Source organism: Phyllosticta capitalensis (assembly GCF_038381095.1).
Source record: "Phyllosticta capitalensis strain CBS 128856 chromosome Unknown BKA78scaffold_4, whole genome shotgun sequence".
Lineage (NCBI taxonomy): Eukaryota > Fungi > Ascomycota > Dothideomycetes > Botryosphaeriales > Phyllostictaceae > Phyllosticta > Phyllosticta capitalensis.
In genome coordinates this window covers 2,973,654-2,991,632 of record NW_027117442.1, presented here as the reverse complement: position 1 = coordinate 2,991,632, position 17,979 = coordinate 2,973,654, and the positions used below count along the sequence as shown (strand labels likewise).

General features: G+C 44.3%; 4 protein-coding genes across 4 annotated transcripts; 2 read left to right on the top strand and 2 right to left on the bottom strand.

The window, feature by feature from the left end:
- Positions 1-223: 223 nt before the first annotated feature.
- BKA78DRAFT_352404 (uncharacterized protein) lies at positions 224-619 on the top strand (the record flags this gene model as incomplete). The annotated part of the gene is made up of 1 exon (XM_066891345.1): positions 224-619. One exon carries the CDS (start codon positions 224-226, stop codon positions 617-619), a length of 396 nt encoding a protein of 131 aa, XP_066746018.1.
- Positions 620-7,485: 6,866 nt separating this feature from the next.
- On the top strand, positions 7,486-10,305 carry BKA78DRAFT_313113 (uncharacterized protein). The gene is made up of 3 exons (XM_066888345.1): positions 7,486-7,736; positions 7,796-8,094; positions 8,245-10,305. The coding sequence occupies exons 1-3, from the start codon at positions 7,599-7,601 to the stop codon at positions 9,983-9,985; spliced, it is 2,178 nt and encodes a 725-aa protein (XP_066746017.1). The 5' UTR covers positions 7,486-7,598; the 3' UTR covers positions 9,986-10,305.
- A 3,301-nt stretch (positions 10,306-13,606) lies between these two features.
- BKA78DRAFT_313107 (taurine catabolism dioxygenase) lies at positions 13,607-15,432 on the bottom strand. Its single transcript, XM_066888344.1, has 2 exons — positions 15,177-15,432; positions 13,607-15,053 (listed from the first exon to the last, which is right to left on the bottom strand). The coding sequence occupies exons 1-2, from the start codon at positions 15,283-15,285 to the stop codon at positions 14,038-14,040; spliced, it is 1,125 nt and encodes a 374-aa protein (XP_066746016.1). The 5' UTR covers positions 15,286-15,432; the 3' UTR covers positions 13,607-14,037.
- Positions 15,433-15,654: 222 nt separating this feature from the next.
- BKA78DRAFT_352401 (long-chain fatty acid transporter-like protein) lies at positions 15,655-17,728 on the bottom strand (the record flags this gene model as incomplete). Its single annotated transcript, XM_066891344.1, has 4 exons — positions 15,655-16,159; positions 16,207-17,159; positions 17,208-17,662; positions 17,722-17,728. 4 exons carry the CDS (start codon positions 17,726-17,728, stop codon positions 15,655-15,657), a joined length of 1,920 nt encoding a protein of 639 aa, XP_066746015.1.
- Positions 17,729-17,979: the final 251 nt, after the last annotated feature.

The following is a 17,979-nucleotide window of genomic DNA, read 5'->3' as shown; positions in this document are numbered from 1 at the left end:
GCGCGACTTTAGCACCAAATCTTGGACCTATCACTACAGGTCAAAGAGGCGGTGAAAACCGCTCGAGTGCAGTAGCTGGTGCTCATGCGAAGGATCTGGCCGTCGACGATGGCCCGTCCCTCCTCCTGCTCTAAAATAGGAGCGGCTGCATTCGCTCGCAACCCCTCATCGAGACCACCACCAGACACATACTCTCTTACTTCAAGATCATCACACCCAAAAGATGGACATCTGCGACGACAACTCGCTCCCACCAGACATGATCCTCTCGAAACGCTCCGACTGGGCCATCTGGTACACTCAAATCCGGCTGCTCGCGCACGGGCAGGGAGTCTGGCCATACGTCGACCCAGACATCCCCGAGCCCAACGACCCCATCAAACCAAAGGCGCCCCGATACAGCGACGGCGCCAACAACGTCGACGGGCGCGACAAGGACGACGTGATGCACGAGAGGCTGATGGACTTTGAGATCGAAGTCGAAAAATGGAACCGGGAAAAGGAGGGTATTTCGCGGGTTGCGCTTTGGATTTGCGAGACTGTGGCGCGCAAGTATCACTGGCTCATGATGGACGAGAAGAGGTGGCATCCGAGGTTGCTGGTGCAGGATTTGAGGTGAGTTTTGCGGTTTGTGACTGTTGTGATTGTCTGTCTGCCTGCGTCGCAGGCTCGGATATTGTTGCAGTTCTTGGGCGCAGTATGCTCAGGAAGACTTCATTGATCGTTCTCACGTATCTATAGTGCTGTGTATATACAAGATATCGGAGACTTCTGCTGGAGCGTTTTTTCGTGTTAATGAAGCTAAAGGAGTGCTAAATTAAGGGGGATTAGGTGGAGATACGCGCTAATAGTAGTGGAAATAAGTAGGACTTAGGGGGAGTAAGGCGCACGGATAATTAGTTCAACACACCCCTTTTGCTTTGGACATGTAATGGACTAAGTAATAAACTAATATAATTAGACGAAACTGAAGCTTAAATTAGTGTGGTAATATTATGCAAATTAAGTAAGGAAACAAAGGTACTAAACCTCTATTAAGGAAGAGCCTTAGTGAGCCTATCTATAACTATAGTAGTAGATACCTGCTATTATATAATGATTTAATATTTATATACTTCTTGTTAAAGCTAGTGCTAGTAGATATTAATATAATAGAGCTTAGTATTAAGTAGTAGCTAGTAATCTAAGAGTAGTTAAATAGTCTATTAGTTATTATAGTAGATCTAGATTAGGTAGCTAGGGTTAAATTAAATTAACTTAAAGACTCTCTCCTACTATAGGATCTCTTTAGAGGTATAGGTAAGAGCAAGCAGCTCTACCTTAGTAGTTAAGGTTATAATAGTCTTCTATTAAGTAGCCTACTAGTTAATAGGGCTAGTAAAGAGATAAATAATATAGTCTTATAAACTCTTATATAATTTAATATTATTAGTAAAGGAAGCATCTAAGTAGATATTAAGAGGGGTAAGTATAGATAGGTTGCTTATCTTAATCTTCTTAGGTATACTAAAGCTATTATACTATAGTATAAGTAGCTTAGTACTAACTAAGTAAGTAATTACTTAGTTAGTAAGTATATAATAGAGTAGGCTAGGGTTGCTAAGGTACAATAATAAAATAGATATAGTAAAGGCTATATCTAGCTATATAAAGACTATAGTATAATTAATTAACCCTATCTTCTACTAGAATAAGAGGATATCCTATAGTAAAGCAGTACTAGTAAACTTAGAAATATAGGTATTAGGGAGAGGGATATATTATTTCTTAGTAGGTTTAAGCTTAAACTTCTAACCTAACTTATTAATATATAAGTCTTAATAAAGCTATAGCTTATAGGTAGCACAGTTGCGAACAATATAAATATCTAAAAACTACTTAATCTTACCTTAAGTAGTAAGGTTAAGGACCTAGTAGAGCTTATAGAGGAAGGTCTTAGCTTCCTATTTATACTCCTTAGTAAAGAGAAGGATAATATTATCTATAAAGAAGAATAAGAGGAGGTTAGTAGATTAAAATAAATAGCTTATACCTAGAACCTGCTTAAGGCTAAGTAAAGTAAGAATATTAGCAAAGTAGTAATACTATAGAGTAGGCGCTTACTTAAGGCTATATAGGGCTTAAAGTAGTTAAATTACCTATTCTAATTAGTTAGTAAAGCCTGTATCTTTAAAGTAGTTTATATAGACTAGGTTAGCCTATCCTTTAGGCAACTTATAGTAGATATCCTTATTAACCTTAGTGTAAAGGAAGGCGTTAGTAATATCTAGCTAAAGTATCTTAAGGTTAAAAGTAGCTATAATAGCTATTAGGAAGTAAAATACCTAGGTAGTAAGTATTGCTATATATATATCTATATATATAATCTACTTATTACCTTAGATATAGAGATAAGCTTTATACTTAATAAGGTAACTATCCTTATTAAACTTATAAGTAAATACCTAAAGTAATAGGATAGGCTTACCTTTACTCTTATATCTAGCTTTAGCCTACTTAACCCTATACTAGACCTTCCTATTAATTATCTAAGCGCCTTCTTTACTAAGAGTATTAAAGAACTAGTTATAGAGAGGGTAATTAAGGATATCCTTTAAGATCTTTAGGAGTAGTAGTAGGTTATAGTAGTAAGTATAAGGGTAAGGAAGTAAGACTAGGGTAAAGGATATAATAATACTCTTAGGTTTTAATAGGCTTAATATAATCCCTATATAAAAAGTAGTATAGAATATATAGAATATATTTTTATAGTAGAGAGTTACTATATATACTTCCTAATAAGTATTTAGGTATCTTTCCCTTAGGCCTTCTATAATATTACCCTTATTAAAATCTACTAATATCTTATTAGCTTAAGGAGCTATATTATCCCTTAGAAGTATCATATTAAGTAGTATAGGTGCTAGATTAACTAGAGTGTTATCTTGCTTAAAGTAAGGAGCTAGAGTTAGCTATAATAATACTATAGAATTAGCTACTTATAGGCCTATAGTAGTAGTAGTAATATTCTATAAAGCTCTTAGTAAAAGGTTACCCTAGAGTAGGGACTTAACTAACCTTAATAGAAGTAGATATTCTTAGTCTAGTATTATAGCTCTAGCTGCTTGCTAGGCTTCTCTTACCTATAAGTAAGTAACTACCCCTTAGTATTCTAGAGTAAATATCTACTTAAGTAGTAGTTAGTTAAGGAGCTTATTATTACTATTGTAGATTCTACCTATATTCTTAATTAATTAGCCTGTAGAGCTTACTAGCAAGGTGTAGGGTAGAGTAGCACCCTTAGAGTTTACTAATTATAAGCTTCTCTTACTATATAAGGTATTAGGAGTAAGTAATTAGACTAGTTATTAGTAGTTCTATAATATAGTTAAAGTTTTAGTAGTAGTTTATAGGCCTTAATTAGATAGGCTAATAGTTCATCTAGATTGCGCTAGGGTAGACCCTACTTCTCTTAGTACTAGCCCCTTACTTAGGCTACTTAATCCGCCTATATTCTTAATACTATAGTTCTAACCTTTATAATCTTCTTATACTAATAAGTATAGTGTTAAATATATCTCTAGTAGTACCTACTTATCCTCTTCTACTTATATATTAACCTACTAGAGGTACTCTCTAATCTCTAAGCTAATTTCTAGTAATAGTCTCTCTTCTAGTTAGTAGAACTTATCCTCCTTAAAGGTTATATCCTATATATTAATAACCTACCTTAGACTTAGAATCTAGATTCTCTAGATATTTTACCTATAGTAGCTAACTATATAGCTAATATAGGCTTAAGGCGCTCCCTTTATAAGCTTTAGAACTTTCTTATTAAGTATATATACCTTGCACCTATATACTTTAATATTGCTAATATTAGGCTTTCTTCTAAGGACTACTTTATATAGTAAGATAAATCCTAACTTAGTAAGTAGTATCTAGTTTATAATATATCTAGTAGCTAAGTATACTTCTAGTATTATATATAGAGGGATTCTAGCTCTAATTATTATTACTCTTATGCGTTTCGTTAGAGTTTAGCTAATTCTTTCTATATAGCTATTCTGCGCCGCTATATATAGAGTATATAGCTTAAATGTTACCCCTTTACCTTAGAGTTAGATTATAAAGTTATTGCTAATTAATATCTCTCTATTAATTTATAAGAACTTTAGCTTGTAACTAAAGTAATTCTTAGCTAATTAGATTATATATAGGATCTAGTAGTAGTAATTATCCTTCTTAGGATATATAAATACTATCTAATAGTTTATCTTATAGTATATTATATAGGTTATATATATATCTTAATTTATAGCCCTCTTAATTAGGATAATATCTACTATTAGTTAGGTAAATAGCTTGTTAGATAGTTCTTCTAGTAAGGGATTCCTTAAAATAATCTTATAAGCTTTGCTTAATAAGTATATCTTATAGTTAATAGTCCTTAGGACTAGTTTACCTTTAGTAAAGGCTACTCCTTTAACTACTTCTAGGAGATACTTAATTATCTTTTAGTATAGATAACCTGAGACCTAGTACTATTACTATAGTATCTTAGTTATAACCTTAGAGAATATAATAGTAGGTTCTCCCTTCTTTATATAGCTTATATTGTTTTTAAGTAGAAACTAACTATAATAGTTATCTAGAATATAGAGAACTCTAGAGCTTATTTCTAATATTACACGCTGTAAATTAAGATGGATATTAGCCTCTATATATTTAGCAAGGGAAATAATATTTATAGGGAATTCTAGAATAAATACTATATCTTTAAGGGTAATCCTCCCTTTGCTTCTATCTAGAAGTTTAACTATATATATTACTATCCTAATAGCTTTAATTATTAGTTTGCTAGCTCTAGTAATAATATAAGTATCTTCTCTCTTATAAGGTATATACTAATAGGTGAAGTTTACCTTATTATTATAAATATAGGTTAATATACTACTATCTAGGATCTATAAGTTTAGGTAAGGACATTTATCCTCTAATTACTTTATTATAGATAGGGCTAACCTCTTCTAGGTATTAAACGCTATATATGTATCCTTTACTCTAGTTCTAGTTACAGCCTCTTGTGCCTTTATTTAAGCCTTGATCTCTTTATTTTTCTTTATAGCTTAGTAGAGTTGTTCCTTATTACCTAGTTTAGCTATCTACTTATTAACTCAAGTTTAAACCTTTAGATTAGCTATCTAGTTAGACTTGTAGACCTTAGGATTAAAGTATAGATATTTAGGCTACTAGTACTTTTAGCTATTAATATATAATAGAGGAGGTTTCCTTGCTAATTAGTCTTAGTCTTAGAATATTACTATAAATATAGTATAGGAGCCTAATAATATTAGCTAATACTTAGTAAGTTACTAGATATAGTAAAACTCCTCTACTATATTCTTAAACTTTATTATTAGTTCTTTATTTATAGCTAGATCTTCTTTATACTTAGTCTACTCCCTTACTAGTCCTTGCTTTATTATAAAGAATAATTTATTAATAGAGCTAACTATAAGTAGGAAGTCTCTTAATAGTTAGTACCCTTTAACCTCTAGTATCTTTTTATTCTTTATCTTCTAGTATATAACTATCTAATTACTTAACTACTTCTTAAGGTCTCTACTCTTAGGTGCTAAATACATCTGCTTATACTTATACTTAAGGTCTAGTCTTTAGGTATTAGAGTTGCTTGTAAATCTTCTTTTTTTTACTATAATAATTTATTGTAGAGTTAGTTATTCCTTGCTAATAAAGCTATAGTTTTTCTATAAGATTAAGCTTACTAGGTATTACTATATTTATTTAATAGTAGAGTTAACTATAGTATATATAGATATAGTAATCTTCTAGTTATTCTTAGCTTTAGTATACTAGTTATTTATAGTATAGCCTCCCTCTCCTAGTTTATTATAGTAGTCTATATAAAGAGGTAGAGCTATTACTATAGGTAGGTTTTCTATTCTATCTAGATTAATATACTTCTAGTAAGATCTACTAATAAGGGATACTTAGTAATACTAGTTATCCTAGTTAGCTTAGGTCCTTAGGACTATTAATAGCTTTATATTAGCTATTTTATTATCTATCTATTAGTAGGTAGATAAGGAGAAGGGTAAAGGAGGAGGTAGTCTACCTTTAACTTTAAACTCTTAGTAGACTAGTAGTCTAGTTAACTTTAGATGTTATAGTTAATATTAGTAAGCCTAATAATAGACTTATTTAACTAATAATAAGGTCTACTATAAGTTAATAGATTACTGAGTATTTTAATTAAGTACTTAATTAACTTAAGTAGGTCCTACTATAGGGTTTAAGGTACTAGTTTATCTTAGAGCGCTATTTAGCTCTCTTAAAGGTAAGGTAATCTTAGGGTCCTATAATTAGATAATTTAAACTTTAGTATTAAACTTTAGGGGTAAACTTAAGGGTAAATTTAGTTAAATAGAGTAAGTTAGTAGTATTTCTAAGTAGTAGCTAGGCTTATAACTATTGTAGTTCTTAGGCACAGTATACTTAGGAAGACTTTATTAATTGTTCTTATATATCTATAGTACTATATATATACAAGATATTAGAGACTTCTACTAGAGTATTCTTTTGTGCTAATAAAGCTAAAGGAGTGCTAAATTAAGGGGGATTAGGTAGAGATACGCGCTATCAGTAGTGGAAATAAGTAGGACTTAGGGGGAGTAAGGCGCACGGACGATTAGTTCAACAGATATAGCCCTTGCCTTTTGGAGCCTTGAGATGGGATTGGATAGAGGTCTTTGGGACGGCGAGATGGGAGCTTGCGCTTTCTGAGTGAGCCGCGCCGTCTGTGACGGGGTTTTCGTCTTTCTCTGCGGCAGTGAGCTTCATCGCATGGCAGTTGAGTGGCTGTGCGCGCCACAACTGATGGCTGCAATTTTCTAACCGGCTTTTCTCAGAGCTGCGGGCTGTGCTAGTTGGGGGCCATATCAGGCGAAATCGGGAGTGGAGAGGACGTTTGGTGGGGAAAGTGCCACCAGCTGCACGACGTCCAAGCCGGATGGAGAGGTTCTTCCAACAACGCGCGCCCTCTCAGCTTGACTCTCTCATCCAACTTCGCGCCACACCTTAGCGCTCAGCCTTGAATTTGTCTCCTAGGACATGGGTAAACCAAGCGCTCAAAGGCAACCGATGTTTGGCACATTCGCTGGGTCAATAGCGAATTCCATCTCGAACAGATTTTCTGGGCGGCTTCATTCACTTCAAAACTCGAGCACTCGAGCTCTTTGGAAATATGTTGCAACTCCTGGTCCACCAGCCTCGGTCGTGTGCGCTATTGATTACAGGGCACAGGTTGGGGGCTGCTTCAAGCGTCTCTGAGACCGACAGATATGGAAAAATGCTGTCAGCTGCGCGACTGCCAATTCTGATTGGAAGTGGCCCATTTTTGCCAGCTGTCTGGTCAGAATTGGCTGCATATCTATCACGAAAACAGATGACAGCCCCGCCCTGCTGATTAGTAACATCCCCCATAGACGACTGCGCGAGCTCAGCCTCGTCTGAACCAGACTTTCTTTCACTTCTCTCACCTTTCATTCCGCACATGTGTGGTCGCATAGTGACGTCTGCATGAGAGTCTCTTCAGCATGATCCCAGTCGACGTGCTCAGCCTGACGGCTAACATCATTGCTGTCGTAGATTTTGGGATCAAAGTCACCAAGGAGGTCAAGGAACAGTACCGTTCGGCTGACGGTCTGTTGAAAGAGGACCGTGAATCTCTCAAGGTCAGTACGAGCATTCAGATGCTCCCTGTGAAGCCAAACCAGATACTGACTTTGCGTAGGTCTTGCACGATTTGCGGATTGTGCAGGAGACATCTAAATCGAAACTATCGTCGAAATCCAATCTCACCGGAGAAGAAAATGAATTGCTCCGGATGGCCAGCCTTTGTGACGAGATTGCGGGACGCCTAGAGTCAGAGCTGGAGAGTCTCGTTGTCCCGAAAAATGCAAAGTATCGGAGGGCACGAGTCATCAAACAGAGGTTACGTGCAATTTCGAAAAAGGGAGACATCCTCGAAATAGAGGCAAGGCTCCGCAAAGTACAGCAGGGACTGGACACGAGACTTGCGTTCATGATCAAGTATGTGGTCTTTTTGAACTTCCATTGGGTTGCTGGATGCGTCGCCGGTCAATAGCCTTGATGCACTGGGATCGACGTCGGAGCCAGTCACTCGAAAACAACAAAGAACTCTCTAGTAGTTTTTGTATGCGCATAGCTAATGAAGTCAAGGGACGACACATCATCTTTGATGACAAATCTCGAGGCAATGGCCAGTAGGAGCGAAAGCCTCCATGCAAACATCTCTGAGCAGCTTCTCTCGACCAAAGACGAACTTGTTGGGGCTATCAATGCCCAGAAGATCGACTATACAAGAATTGCGGAGTTGTTTGAGATACTCAAAAGTGAAGACAACGATGCAGAGAAAGCGCTCGACATGCTCAAGCGTCTACGCTACGTGGATTACTCGAAACGATATCACGACATTACCGAAGCCCACCAACGGACTTTCCAGTGGATATTCGACATTCCAGAACATCAATTTACCCATTGGCTCGAACAACAGAGTAGCATCTATTGGATAACCGGAAAACCTGGTAGCGGCAAATCTACCTTGGTCAAATTCATAGAGGAACACGATCTAACGAGAGAAAAGCTGCTTACTTGGGCAAGTCCACAAGACCTGATTGTTGCGCAACATTATTTCTGGATATCTGGCTCCCAAATGCAGCGCTCGCTGGAAGGATTTCTCCGCTCTATCGTCTTCCAGATTCTGAGAAAGTGTCCACATCTGATTCCCAAGACTTTTCCACAACACTGGACCGATCGCGAGGAGCGAGAGCTCGGCGAACTCTCGCTCAGGACGCTCAAAGATGGGCTTTCCCGGATCGCCCATGATGGCGATAGACCAAAGATATGTCTTTTCATTGACGGCCTTGACGAGTTCGAAGGAGACCAGAATGAGATACTTCAAATCCTGAAAGACTTGGATGCCTCGCCGTCGGTCAAAATGTGTATCTCAAGTCGGCCATGGGAGAAGTTTGAGCACGCCTTCCGCGACAAGCCAAGATCTCGGGTCCACGAGCTGACCAAAGAAGACATCCGCACTTATGCCCGGGAAAACATGGAAAAAAGCCCAGAGTTGATGGCCTTGATAGTGGACAAACGAAACTTCGAGGAAATTGTCGACGAAATCACATTTAAGGCTGAAGGGGTCTTCCTCTGGGTTTTTCTGGTTGTGCGAATGCTCCTGGATGGACCCGAAGAAGGAGCAGGCTTTCGTGACCTGCAAAGAAAGCTTGATAGCTATCCGCCCGAGCTAGACGGTCTTTTCGATCGCATCTACCAAACTATCAAACCAGAGTTCCGGGTCGACACAGCACGTATGCTCAAGATACGCTTGCAGGCTAGGTACCACTGGTCTCTTGTGCCCTTCTACCTCATGGACCGACTGGAAGAGGACCCGGACTACGTCTTTAATGGGAGCTTCCACCATGTTACGACATCTGAAGTCGACGAACTGAATCATTCCTTGAGCAAACGCATCAAAGCACGGTGCAAAGACTTTCTACAAATCTCATGTGCCAGAGAGGTCATAGAGGGAGCAGAGATTCTCAACTACAGCGTAGAGTTTATGCACCGCACGGCCAGGGACTATGTTGAACAGCAATTGATGCCGGAGCATCTTGAAAAAGAACTTGAGGTCAACTTTGATGCCGACTTGGTAATTGCCCATAGTGCTCTTCTAGCCATGAAACAAATGGACTTTTCTAGAATGACATGGAAAACCGACGCAGACAGAACTGGTTTTTTCTGGAGCCTGGTTCACGCAGTATTGGAGCACTCAAGACCATATGAATCGCGTTGGAGAAGGCCATTGACTCGACTTATAGACGAGACGGACTGTCTCCTATCCACTACCGCGCAGACCCAGGTAACAATGAAATCATCCTTCCCAAAGAGGTATGCGTAGTGCTAATACTAGTGGGCGAGCAGAATGGGAATTGGATACACTCCAAATTGAACTATTTCGATGAGCAAGTAATAGTGGATATACTGGACCTGGCAACATGTCGCGGTCTAAATCTCTACTTCACTGCAAAACTTGGCACATTGTGCAATCAGGGCGAGGCTTTATGGCGACGCCTCCTGCTTCTACTGTGCCCTTTCCGTTCCTTCCATTCTTGGCCCGACCATCACATGAATGTAGCCGAGCTCTTACGTCTTGGAGCAGACACAAACCACGAGGTTCCTTGTGATGGTAGAACTATTTGGGAAATTCACCTTCACGACGTGAGTATGGCTTCCAAGCCTCCTCCCAAAAGTACAATTCTAATTGTTAATAGTTATACGGCCAGGCCGAGCGAAGTCGGTCCGAAAAACTCTTGTCAACAGAAGTTGAAGGAAAAATCCGCAACCTAATGATAGAACTGCTTGAGCATGGCGCGGATCCACACGTCATTATGCGGCCCCACACTGAGTTCACACCCATGAAGCTGGATCATACTCAGAAGCAGGACCCGGACGAATGGCCGATCTTTCCACCAAATCCAATGACAATCGAACAAGTGCTGCACCATGTGCTTCCAACTGAGAAGGAACAGGTACTCCAAGTTCTGCAGCAGAAGAGAGCGGAAAAAGCCAAGTTGAGGTTCACCGCGCGGACGAACACAGATCCTGAAGTAAGACCTATGGCTTCTCTGGTCAACTGATCTTGGAACGCAACCGATTTTGGCTCTCCCCTGGTGGCACGACAGATATTGTTGGATGAAAGACCGAAGTCAATCGATGCGGTGTGAGGAGCACTGAAGATCTTCGACGGACTGAGATGGAGAGTGTTCGACTGCATATTAATGGATCTGTCGAAGTCATGGGTCATCGGTAGCATTGGAGACACTCTATCGGTTTCCCGGATTGAAATGCCAAATTTCCAACGAATACGACGATTCTTTTGCCGTTCAGTCTTTGCGTCCCCTTGTCGAGAAATGCATTCACTTGATGCTTTCGATGGTCTCAACTTTCACCAAGTAAATATGCGTTCCACAATCGCGCGAGCCGTAGAAATCCCATTGGTCTGCTGACCCCTGAAACTCTGAGTCCGTTTCGCGATGCAGGCGTCACGGGTGTCAGTCGTTTGCTGTCCGCTTACTCCAGCAGGTATATAAGTCTCACTGTGCTCACTCAGCTCCTTGTCAGTGCAGATTGCCCATCGCTTTCTCCAGTGGTGCAAGCCTTGCAAAAATGGGACTACTGAAGCCCTTACGATGATGACTTTTCTGCCCTCGTCTCTGGCCAGCAGTCTTGTTCCGAAATCCTCAGCGGACTTCAGCGCGAGTCTGAATTGTCACAAGAGGCAAGAGGCCTCCAGGGGGAAAACAACGATGGTTCCAAACGACATTGCTTGCTGATGAGATGGACACTCGCAACCAAGCGTGAGAAGTGCGTTCGGCGAAGGAAGTAAAACAAGCTCCGACGCGACCTCCAGAACACAGCAGTATAGCCTTGACAATCACAAGGCAGAGAATTCGCAAAACCTAGACTAGTTGAATGCGGTGATGTCAAGCAGGCAAGGACAGACCTAGCTCGGGAGTAAGAAAGAGAGGGAGATCTTCTACAGGCAGATTCGCTGACCTAAGTCCCCGGAAATCTGACGATCACGTGTGCACCCCCTGATTGCCCAGTTTTACAGATACTTAAGCAACTCCTTTCTCGAACTGCAGTCCTTGTTCCGACTCTGACGGCTGATCAATCCGCTTTTGTCGACAAGGTGGACGTCGTTACCGAACGAACCACTCTCGGGCGTGTCCGCCTGTTTTCTAACGATCCACTCCTGTTCGTGATCAGTTGCAGGCAGTACATAGAATTTTGTTGCACAATGATGAGGAAAAACTTGGAGTCACGGCGTTTTTCAGCTGCATTTCCTAACGCAGGAAGTCTTGCCCTTTGGAAACTCCAGGAATATTCAACCAGAAGATGTGAGGTGACGCCAGGCTCCTCCAAGTAGGTTGTAGGTCGACCTAATTTTTCCACCGCAGTGGAAAGGTCCCTTCAATTTCCGAGGCTGCAACACTGCACACTGGCAGGTGAATGAAGTAAAAGGATAGACCAAAGCGTAATGGAGTGTAGACTTTAATACTCACCAAAAGACAGAGATAGGAATGCAGATGCCTGGTGCGCTTTGTCACCTGGGCCCCTGGGACAGCCCGATTCGCTGGACTTCGGTCGCTTGTGTCTACCTTCGCAGTATTTAAGAGAGCTCTTTCCTCTTCAACCGTCCTCCTTCAAGTCCAGCGAATTGGTGATTTGAAAGGCTCATCAGAAAGCTGAACTGGGGGAAGAAATACCAAAGAGATCGTACTGGCGTTTCTCGTGCTTCTCTTCGGCAAGGACCTCGCTTCCAGGAGTACCAGAAGTGTCTGTGGAAGGCAAGGTGTGCGGCATCCACCATGATCGAACGATGATGAGTCAAATTTGGAAGGGATTGAGCTGTTCAGCGTCACTGCTAAACACAGGCAACTTCTGTCCCCTGGCGACCTCGCCAGAAGTCCAGGTACAGACTTTCAACTCGGCCCGGCTCTTCCACAGTTTCGATCTGATATCGTCTCTCCGCCAGACCAAAGTAGCCTTCTTGGCAACAGCTGTCTTCAGAATCAGTGCCAAAGCCTGAACAAGTGTACTGGAAGGGAATTGAATCCATGAAAGGGGAGGGAGGCCTTTTATACCGAGCGGTGGAGAGAGAAATGGACATGGTGACCACCTGACCCCTTAGCCCCTGAAGTTGTGCTCGAATCACCAGGGCTCGGTCTCACGTGTTGATTGCTGGCTCTGGCCCTTGGCGAGTACTTGAGAGTCTTCTCATTCTCTCAGTCTGTGGTCATCGCAGGTGGTCTTTCAACCACATAAGGTCAAGCTGTTCTCGATTGAGCAATTTGCGCTATTGGCTCTATTCTCTTCTTTTCGCGCCAGTCACGCATTCAAGAGCGGCTCCAGTTTTGGCTGCAGAAGACCAGTTCCAGCGACACAACGTCTTGTGAGAATGATGAAGAGAAGCGAATGCAGGAAACACTGTTCGCTCTGTTGCCTTCACAAAGCTGCTTGCTTGGCACAGCAGATTTGCTATGTGTTCCACTCCCCGAATGAGCAGCGCCGCTGGCAGCGTGCATCCAATTCGACTTCGAAGCGCTGTTGCACAAAGATGGGGAAAGGCGACAAGATGCGTCGGAGCAATTCACCTTGATCAGTCGTTGGTTCAAGGCACACCCTTGTCTCGTGTTCACCAGACAGTGGAAGTACTTTCAGAAGGACCTGGGCTCCCACACGCCACTCGTCCAGTAGTGTGGTGGATTTGGTGTCGGTACCGACAGGGAGTGATCATTTCATTGGCGCGGCATGAAATGCGAAGAGATTGGCGCTTGAGCGAGTGATTGACCAAGAAAGCTACGCCGGAGCCAATGAGGAAGCTTTTATACCCAGAGAAGGCGCAATTTCCTGTGAGAACTTTAGTCCGTGCATGGTCACGCTGTCCACAACCTCCTGGCCACCGGGCATCCGCTCCCGAAGTCGGGCGCTTCACGTGTCAGTTTCATGGACATCTGCAGCGTGGATGCTGTAGTATTTAAACCACTCCTCTCGACCTCAATGATTTCTTGAACAAGGGCGACCGATTGTCAAGGACTACCAAAAGAAAAGGCACTGGAGGGACCTCACTGGTGCGTCTTGTCCTGTCTCTCGCCCTCTCACTGGATATCGTTCCCGGCTCTCCTTCGCGCAGTATTTGGCGTAGCACCAAATGCATATGATGAAGGAAAACAGCTCATCAGGAGAAAGTGATTGGCGGCCATTGACGCGACGCGATGCGTGGATATGGAAAGAGTTAGTCAAAAACTGACTGCCGTCACTTGGATCAAGGCGAAGGGGTCAACAGGTGCGGACGTGGCAGAGCGCGGGTGGAGAAAGTGCCAAAAACTCATCGAATTGCACATCTATCAAGCAGAAGCAACCAGACACGAAAACAAGAAATCTCAACTACGCATCCGGCCCCTCGGGTCGTGTGCTAGCAGCCATGTTGCACTGGCGGAAGAGCCTGACTTCATGATCCGCAAAGGCACCGACGACCGAGTGAATGACGCCCTGGTTGTTGAAGAGAACCAAGTCGCCTTCCTCCCAGTCGTGGGGGTAGACGTACTTGGGCGCAATCGCCGGCCGTTGCAGGCGGTAGACAATGTCCCTCACCTTCTCCAAGTCGTCAATGACAGTGCCGTCCTTGAGGTGGATCTTGGCCACAGCCGCGGGGTGGATTTGCAGCGCCAGCTTTCCAGTGACGGGGTTCTTCCAGCACATTGGGAGAACCAAGATCTTTTCTTGCTCAATCGGAGGGAGGTCTGACAGCGGCACTTCTTTGCCTTCAGACTCCATGCCCAAGGCGGTGGAACGAGAAGCCGCACTGCTCATCCAAATGTATGGGTGAGGCGCGTACTCGATCTTGCTGGTGCGCACAAACTCCTTGTCCTCTTCCGACAGCAAGTCGTACATGCGGTTGCCGGAGACAAAGGCCGTGGTGCCGAGAGGAACCTCCAGCTCATCTCCAGTACCGTCGTCGTAGCGACAGATTTGCCGGCGACCCTTGGGAACCTTGACGGCCAGCAGGCTGGTGACGCGCGGCGGATTCAAGTCGTAGAGCGCAGCGTCAATGTGCCACCGGTAGAAACGAGTGTAGTCCAAATCCTCGTGCTCGGGGATGCGGGTTTTGTGAAAGGTCCGGTGGTGGGGGTGCCTCAACCGAATGTTCTTCAGACCTTCGTATTCCTCGACCAAGCCATTTCCAATCACTTGGACTTGGGGCTGATGGGGAATGGTCTTCAGGTCGGGATGAAGGACGCTGCGTTTGGCATCGAGGGTCTTGCCATGGCCGTATGTGCTAACAGAAGGGTCGAAGCGGCGGGTGAGCTCGTATTGGGCTTTGGGCGAGAGCGTTGGGGTGCTCTTGACGACAACGATGCTGTTCTTGTAGAGGGCATCGCGCAAAAAGTCAAAGTCCTCGTCTGCGATCCGTCAGACTTGATCCAATATCAGGTATTGACTGACTTACCAAAGGAGGTTACCGATCCCCGGAGTGCTCCCTTATAGTTCCCATTTACCATTCAGTTCACGAAATCAGGACTTACCGGAGAGCTTCTCGACATCCAAGCCAGTGACAACAGCGCCAAAGTCAACATCAGACCCAGGCGCCTTGTTGAGGGGCTGGAGCGAAGGACCGGAGATACGAGCGGGCATGATGTGTTGATGTGCGGATAGATGTGGACAATGGAGGATGAAGGAAAAGGGAATCGCGTCTGCTTTATAAAGCGGCTCAGAACTAGGCGGACCGGGGATTCCTTATCAGCAGTGGCGTCGGTTTGGTAAGAAGGTTGGCGTGGGGGAAGACGGAGGAGAGACGGCGGAGCGTTTGGGCGTCGGCGCTGGCCGAAAGACGCGTGATATCTGATTGGCCAGCCATATTACAAAAAGGGTTAGAGTTAGGGTTAGCATTTTGGCGATCGATAGACCCTTTGTCTCGGCTGCGGCGAGGGCCGCCAGCACCGCAACAACAACACCAAGACGGCAGCATCGAATTGGCCAAGAAATGCTTAATTCTTCGTCTCGCTACAGCTGTATCTGGCCTCCGCTGACCTTCTGGAAATCTTCCCGCTCGAAGCGCTCGTACTTGGTCCCTTTCGGCGGAAGCCAGTAGAGGCTGTCGCCAGACGCTTCAACCTTGTCCAGGTTCATGCCCTCTTGCCGCAGGCGTACCTTTTGCATCTTCATAGATCCGGTATAGTCCAAGACCTTGGTTATCCGCAAGAAAATCGGCACCGCATAACGAGGAAGTCTGGTCAGGGCGTGTTGAGCCAGTCCTGTCAAGTCGAGCGTCTCCTCAGTCACTCCATTGGCCAGCGTTACGGCAGCACATCCGCAGCGGCCGTCTGCATGCGGAGCTTCCACGCCATACACGTTGGCTTCTGCAATCTGTGGGAACTGACCCAGCACATCACTGACTTCATTGGTCGACACGTTTTCCGACTTCCATCGGAAAGTATCTCCAAGTCGGTCTACAAAGAAGAGACGTCCATCGGCATCCATTCGAAACATGTCGCCAGAGCGGAACCACCTGCGCCTTGTCAATCGCCCGTCTGGATCCTAGAGGGAAATACTCACACGTCGCCCTTTTTGAAGACATCAGAAACCATTCGCTTGGTCCAAGCCGGGCGATTTCGAAAGTATCCAGAGTCCTTGGTGGTAAAGTTTCCCGCATATCCATTGTCGGCCAGTGTCGTGTCCAGCTTGTAAATGGCCTCGCCTGGCTCGTTCGTCGCGCATTTGACCACCCAGCCATTCTTGTCGCGGACTAGCTTGTTATCTTGGTCGACATCAATCTTGACAATGGCCTCCGATCTCCCATTCAAAAGTTTCCAAAGCAGCCCCCGCCAGCCAACAGTATGTCGCGAGAACGGCCCGCGATTGCGATTGAACGAACTCCTACCGACACCATCGCTTGCCGCGTACGTTTCCAGGATATCCTCAATGCCGAATCGCTCACGGAATGGCTCCCAAATGTCTGGCCGCATACCAATTCCCCAAAATGTCTTGACACAATGCTTCCGGTCCAGGTCGCTTGGTGGCGCGTTCATCAAATATCTGCAGAGCTCGCCGACGTACAAAACAATGTTCGCGCGAGAGGCGACAATTTCAGGCCAGAACCGGGCATGCGAAAACTTGGGACTGAGTACAAAGGAGCCGCCGACGACCAAGCAGGGACGGATGCAAAACATTTGTGCCGCGCCATGGTACAAAGGCATGCAAGTGTACATGCGCGATTCTGACGTCAGCCCCAAGTGCTGAGCTATGGCGAATCCAGTCAAAATGTCGCGCGCGTAATTGACCTGGGTTGCTTTTGGCATTCCAGTCGTCCCCGATGTGTAGACCAGACCGCTGACTTTGTTCCCCTCGATTGATTCTGTGCGCTCCGCAGGAATAGGACTTTCATCACTGAGCCTGTCCGCAAAACCGGGCTCGACGAACACCGCCTGAACGTTTGGAAAGCCGTCCTGGCTCGCTTCTATTAACGGCTTGGTTTCCATGTCCGCAATGACATAGCGACTCTCGCAGAGCTTCAAAGTGTCAGCAGTCAAGGTAAGATACAAGTTGAATGAACTCACCCTGATACAGTGTGCAAGACTATTGCCCGTAATGTGGCAGTTGATATAGCTTTTGACAGCGCCAATCGCGTCGAGCGCTAGCCACAGTAATATCCACTCTGGACTGTTTTGCCCGTCCAAGGCGACAATTTCGCCCACCTCAACCCCCAGGTCCTTCATCAACCAGTTTGCGATTTTTCGTACATCTCGGAGACATTCTCGATACGTCCATGACCTCTCGTTTGGACCGCCAGCCTCGTTAATGAAGAAGATTTTGTCAGGTCTTACGGCGGCCTGCTCCTCCAAGAGATGGTAGTTCAGGAGGCGCTTCTGTTTCACCCGGTCCTCGATGAACCAGAGGCTTCTGAACATTCGATGAAATCCAAAGTTGACGACCAAGTCATGGGCAATGTGGAATTTGGCATTTAGGTAAGCTCCGGCGGCAACGACACCCGCGGCCGCGGCAGCGGAAGAGACTGCATGCAAGAAACGTCAGTGACGGCACGGGTAGAGCCCAGGGAAGAGGTGGCTTTACGCGACATGTTCAAAGATTAGATTCACCGCGCGAAACGATGTGCAAAAACGCAACGATAAAACCAGCTCGCACCAGCATGATATGAACAGCGGAGTCTTGCCATCATATACCTCGGTCAGTCTGTGCTTGTACTACGCCTCGGCCGCCCGTTGATGATGGACAAGGATGGCAAGGACGGCGCGAGCAAAAACGCGGGGAACGGCACTAGCAGACCTCCGATCCGCTTGGGCAAGGATAGAACCGGCGGCTTGCCGTTTT